The sequence below is a fragment of the Saprolegnia parasitica genome (assembly GCF_000151545.1).
Source record: "Saprolegnia parasitica CBS 223.65 unplaced genomic scaffold supercont2.237, whole genome shotgun sequence".
Classification (NCBI taxonomy): Eukaryota; Oomycota; class Saprolegniomycetes; order Saprolegniales; family Saprolegniaceae; genus Saprolegnia; species Saprolegnia parasitica.
The window spans coordinates 14,537-20,613 of record NW_012156631.1 but is presented as its reverse complement, the minus strand read 5'-3'; the positions used below and the strand labels follow the sequence as shown (position 1 = coordinate 20,613).

Genomic DNA, 6,077 nt, shown 5'->3' with positions numbered 1-6,077 from the left:
GAGAAAAAACCTGCTGCCGGGGGTATACAAATAGCCATATTACATTTCTGGCCTAAAATAGGCCATGATGAAAAACGTGTTTTTCATGCTTCTGGCGGTCGCGCGCGTTTTTATGCACAAAATACGCAAAACACGTTTCGTGCGCGTTTGGTTGAGCGAAACACGTTTTTTTGGAAAACGCGTTTCGGCCCAAATCGGGGCCCAAAACGTGTTTTTGGAATAGGGCAAGGGGTATTATGGGAATTCGTTGGGGTTCATCAAATAGGTGATCGCTGATCGTCCTCACATGTCGATTGACGACCAACCACCGACGGAGTCATCGCCGCTGCCGCACTCGAGGTGCCGCCGGTCCTCATGGGCTCGTACGTGGCCCAGCCTCCCTGGACCTCCATCCTCACGGGCGCGCTGTTCGTTTAAGAGCTCGTGAAATCGCCGAACCCGACGCGCTTCCACAGGGTAGCCCGCATGTCCTAGCCGACTTTCCTCGTCCTCGTGCAGGAGCTCTGCGCACGCGGTCTCGGGCACGGGGCAAATCTCGAAGCCTAGGAGAAGGTGCTCATCGCTATCTACATCTTCTCGGGCTCGTCCAGCCGTCTTTCAACACAGCGGCGAGACGATCTAGCGAGTACTCATGGTGAGGTGCTCGCCGCGCTCGGTCGCCGCAAGGCCACCTACGTCACTCAGCTCACGAGCCGAGCCACGCCGCCCGAGATCCGAAATAGGAACTGGTTCGTAGAGCATGCACGCGCGTATAATCGGCCTTCAGGGTACTAAGACGGGCTTGTATTATATTTGTGTCTTCGCGTAGTTGATCTTCGCCTTCTTGTCAACGGCGGCGGCGAGGCCAGGCTTCCTTCTTGAGGCCTCCAGCATCGGTGCCCTGGCCTAACACGTAGTACACGCCTGTAAGGACAGATATACGTACATTGTGATACAGCACCGCGCGCGATCTCGCCGATACGCAGTTCGAGGAGGAGCGCCGTAATCTCGTCCGTCCTGTTGGCCTTGGAAGAGCCCATCTTCGTCTGGCGGACTTCGTTGGACGCCACTAGCGCGTTGGTAACCTCCGCGCCCTTGGCCAGCGCCAACTCGCATTTCGTGTCAAAATGCGCACCAAACGCGCACGCTTTTGGAAAAACGTGTTTATATGGTTTCCGCATGAGCACATGCAGAAATGGCCAAAACACGAAACACGTTTTAAAACACGTTTTGCGCACCAAACGAAGCCTTATTCAAGTTGGTCCGAAAATGAACCGTACAGCCCAATTTTGTATCTCGGCACTGGAGGCGCCGCGAGGGCTGCAACTTGGCATGCCAACGAGACATCAAATTAGACTCATTTAGCAAAAGGAAGTACCGGTACATGGAATACTGGTCTCACCGGAGCGCAAAACGAGAATTCCATGTCGGTCAACATGTTAGAGTTGTATAAATCATCGTGTAGGACAAAATGGAGTATGGAATACCAGGTCTCTCCCGTTTGGTATCGATATTCCTCGAAAAAATCTCCTAGAATGTAGTTTGCATGACTCAACTACTTGCTTGGATCGTGATAAATGGCAGTTGCTATGGTGGCCAAGGCCTGGGCCAACGCAATCTTTGGAACCTCGTCCGGCGCCATTCTGTCATGTTTCATTTATTGTATTACCTACAAACATGAAGATCGTTTAATATAAATAAACGTTTCATTGTTAACCAATCAGAAGTCCGGTCGACGGGAAATCTTTCATAGCCGGACCAGCTCGCACGTCCGTGCTCCACGTGGTTCAGCAACCTATTGCGCCAACGCACGCGACCGGTTGGCTTGATGCGAACGGGCAAGCAGCTACTCGATTAGAGGCAGTGCCGCTTGCGACGCCTCGTAAAACGCGTGGCCGCGTGGCACGGGCGCTGGCGCCGGCAGTGCAAAAACGCGCCACAGTTTGATATCAAACGCGTAGAGCCGACCGCGGTAGCGCAGCGGCAGAATGCCGTTGAGGACTGCGGACGCTTTGTCGAGGTAGTAGACCTCGTCGTACTTCCATTTCGAGTGCCAGAAGAGGTACCGCGCACCGGCATAGAGAAAGTGCGAGTTGATATCACTGCGCGGCGCTTCCGTGAGCGTCATGCGTACGACGACGTAGACCACTATGTTGCAGGCGACGACGACGCCGATGAGCGTCCAGAGCCGGGTCGTGCTGCCAATGTAAATGGTCGCCGAGTTGCAAATGAGCTGAAAGTCGACGTCGGCCGCAAAACACGCATCGGTCGAAAGCGTCGCAGAGTGGGTTACCGGGTACGTAGCACTGAGGATCGCAGCAACCAGCCACACAAGGAGGCTGTTGGGGGTTGCGCAGTACGGCGTATACTCGAGCGTGATGACCATGAGGAGGTCGTTGACCACCGATAAAAGCCACGTGACTTCGCTGGCCGCGAGCCACGTCTTGTACCACGGGTTGGACGTGCTCTGAAAAAAGCTGTACCCGCCATCGTACACCAACTCGAGCGTGCCGGTCGAGAGGAGACAGACTGCCGTCAAGCTACGGACAAAGAGGAGGGGGCGGCCGACCCAGACGATGCCGCCGACGCGGTTGAGCACGAGCATGTTGAGCCCCTCGACGTGCCCCCGGCTCGAGAGAATGTAAATACCAACGACGATCGCGACGCAGATCATGACAAAGGTCACATACTGGACACACGCGCGGGCGTACGAGGCGACGATGGTCGAGAGCTCCCAGCGCTGCGCCTCGCGCGCCACCAGCGAATGGTAGTCCGACATAATGGAGATCGCGCCCACATCGCCTTGAAATGACACGACTTCGCGCGTCCCCCGGCTCCAGTCGTAGAGATAAAACCAAGCAAAGTAGTCAAACCGACGATCGCTCGGGTCGAGGAGCTGCGACGTGTACATGATCAATGGCGCCGAGAGGTTGGCGATGCCCATTTGCATGAGCGAAATGTTGAGCGCTTGGAGGTCCGACCGGGCGTGGGCGAGCAGCGGGGTGTAGGCAGAGTACCCCGAGTTGACGCACGCCGGTAGAAAGGCCATGGTGGCGTTGAGGTACCGCGCACACGCTATAGGACTCGTGCTGGACTGCGCACAGATCGCTGCAATGTCAATGCCTGGATGCGAGAGAAGCGATGGGAGGTTGCTCAGCACGGCCGCCAAAACGAGGTATGTGGCCGACATGCCGATGCTACTAAGGGTGTTGGAGGTCGGGCACGTGCCTCGCGAGAGCAGCGTGCGAGGGCCCGCCGAGATAGGCTGCGGACTGCCGTCGTCACAAAGCAATGGCCCGCCGGTCGAGAAGAACCCGATGTCGGCCCACGCCGCCGGAATCACAAGGTTCGAGTCGATCGTCGAAATGTTGGCAAACAACTTTTGGCACTGCGGCTCTTGCCGGAGCCGTAGTCGCACGTACGTCTTCAGCTGCTGCACCGCGGCCTTGAGGCTCATCGGCACGGGGACATAGTAGACATCGACCGCGCCAAACGGTCCAAGCACGGTATCTTGCACGAGCGCCATGGCGCGGGTCAGCGGTGATGTCAGCGCACCGGCAGCCGTCAGCACAGAGGTTGCCGACGTGTTCACGAACGCAAAGTGGGCGCTCGATCGTACTAGACTCTGTCCTGCGATGCCAAAGGTTGAATTGGTGGCCACCGCCATCAAGTCGTTGGCCAGCCCCCAGTACATCTTGTACGACGTGGCGCGCGTGAGTTGGAACGAGCCGTTGGTCGCTTGGAGCGTCAGCGGGTAGACTTCGCCATACGCGTTGCTGATGCTATACGTGTTGATCAAACCAAGTGTCTTGAAGGTTTGCCACTGCAGCGTATACGACGTAATGCGAGCCATTGCCCAGTGAGCGACTTCAGCAGAAATCGGAACAAGGGCGTCGGTTTGCACCGAGGCGAGCCAGCGCTGGCCAACCATCGTCGTTGCAAGCTCGTTGCCAAAGGCAATCTCAAAGGCCTCGCCATACCCACAAGAGAGCCAGGCGCTCCACGCCACGTTGCGCAAGATCGCCTCGAGGTAGACCGCGCCGTTGGACGCCATGGCGTCGCAGCGTGACGCGCGTGACGCGGTCGCGGCCACACTCCAAGTTTGTGCAAAGTCGACATAGCAGTAGGCAGTAAAGATCCAGGGAACGTGGCACGCCCTCGTCCTTCGGAGATCGCGGATCGCAGCCGTGGTGCTGTTGAGCAACGTGTACTGCACGATCGACGGGTGGAGGCGCGACGAGAGGACAACGCCCGACGAATCGTTGTACGCACCTGGCAGCGATAGGCCCGCATCGTCCAAATCAAAGCCCTGCTGGGTTGACGGCAGCATGTAGAGCGTAAACTCGTTGAGATAATTCGCGATGAACGCATGGGCCCCGGTCATATTGAAGGTCGCCCACGAGAGATCGTTGGCCAAGTTGACGCGGGACACTTCAAAGTACGAGACGCTGCCAATGATGGCCACAATGATGTAGACAAACCCAAGGGCAGCAAAGACCGGGTTGTTTTCATACTGCCACTTGCGGGCCGTGGGAACGACTGGTTTGACTGCCTCCAGCGCGTCGACGTGGGGTGACGCCAGCGGTGTCACGTGGTGGTTGTCGCTGTCACGGACGAGCAGCCACAGCCGCAAATCAAAGAGATAGGCTTGGCCACGGAAGCGGAGCGGCACCAAGCCGCAAAGGAGGCACGAGACAGCATCGAGCGCCCACACATTCGTGTCAGACGAGGTCACAAAGGCGTGTGCGACGGACGAGACCAGCAAGTGGTGCTGGCCTTGTCCACGCGGCGCTGTCGTTGGGGCCACACGCGTCCAGTGTGCCAACCGACCGAGAACAAAGGCAAGGATGATGGCCACGAGTTGGGAAGCGACGAGCCAGAGCACGCGAACGAGGTGGCCAATCTCGACAATGCCGCTTTCACACAAGAGCGCGTCGTCCATGTCGGTGGCGCTACACGTGCGGGCGATCTGCATGTGCGGTCTCATCGGATAGATCGACTCGAGCATAAAAAACGAAAGCCACAAGAGGTATGTGGCCATCTGTGCGAGGCGCGGCGGCGACGACGACGCCACCAAGAGGCAAATGTCCGTGACGACGTAGCTAATCCAGCACGCTTCGCCCGTAAAGACAAACTTGTCGAACATCGAGCGCTGGACGATCGCAAAGGATGTGGTGCCGTTGGACGAGGTGTGAAGTGCGATCGGCGACGTGCTCAAAAGGAGCGTGGCTGCAAACCCGCGCAGAAGCAGAAGCGGTCGGCCGACCCACACGGCTCCGACCAACCGGTTGAAATACAAGAGGTTGGCCGCGACGAGCTGGCCGCGCAGCGAGAGACCGTAGAGAATCGAGATGAGGCCGACGCCGATAAGAACGGCCGACATGTAGTTGACCAAGTAGAATAAGATGCCATTGGCGTTGCTGAGGTAGCGTGTGCCGACGCCCGTCGAGTAGCTCACGGGCGTGTACGCGGCCGAAATGAGGACCATGGTCGCGGCGTCGCCTTGGAACGAAACCACCTCGCGCTTGCCTTCGACCCAGTCGCAGAGCATGAGCCAGCCGTAAAAGGTCCACGCGCCGTCGGCGAGGACCGGGTGCAACAGCAGTTGAAAGTCGCTGCGGTTGGTCAACGGTGTTGCAAACTGCATGAGCGATACATTGAGCGCTACGATCGCCTCGGTAACGTTGGCGAGCTCGGCCGTCATATTGGGTGGTGGTGGCGACGACGCCAGAAGCGACTCGAACGACTGCAACGTCGACGCACAGCGGCTGTCGCTCTGGAGCGCGCAGATATCGCGCACGTTCCACGCTGCCATGGCGGCACTGGCAAAGAGGAGAGAGAAGCGGCTGGTGGGGACGCGAAGAGGCGCCTGCGTGACGCAGCCGTCGTCGGTGCTAAAACTTTCTTGCACAAACGGGAGTGGACCACCGTACAAGCATAAAATGTTGCCGCCATAAAAGGCGTACATGTCACTTCGCCACGTGGGCGGGAACGGCGCCAAGGTCGCAACGGGGAGCGCCCGAAACGCGTCGCCTGGCACGGCGGTCATGTAGGCTTGCATCTTGCGGTAGTAGGTTTCAAGCACGCTCGGTACTCGG

General features: G+C 58.1%; 1 protein-coding gene across 1 annotated transcript in view; it reads right to left on the bottom strand.

Moving 5' to 3' along the window:
- Positions 1-1,825: 1,825 nt before the first annotated feature.
- Positions 1,826-6,077, bottom strand: part of SPRG_21686 (hypothetical protein) — a gene marked incomplete at both ends in the record, with an annotated part of 5,425 nt that continues 1,173 nt past the window's right edge. Inside the window, one exon of the mRNA XM_012355389.1 lies at positions 1,826-6,033. Coding sequence (XP_012210779.1) covers positions 1,826-6,033 — 4,208 coding nt within the window. The remainder of the gene's footprint in view (positions 6,034-6,077) is intronic.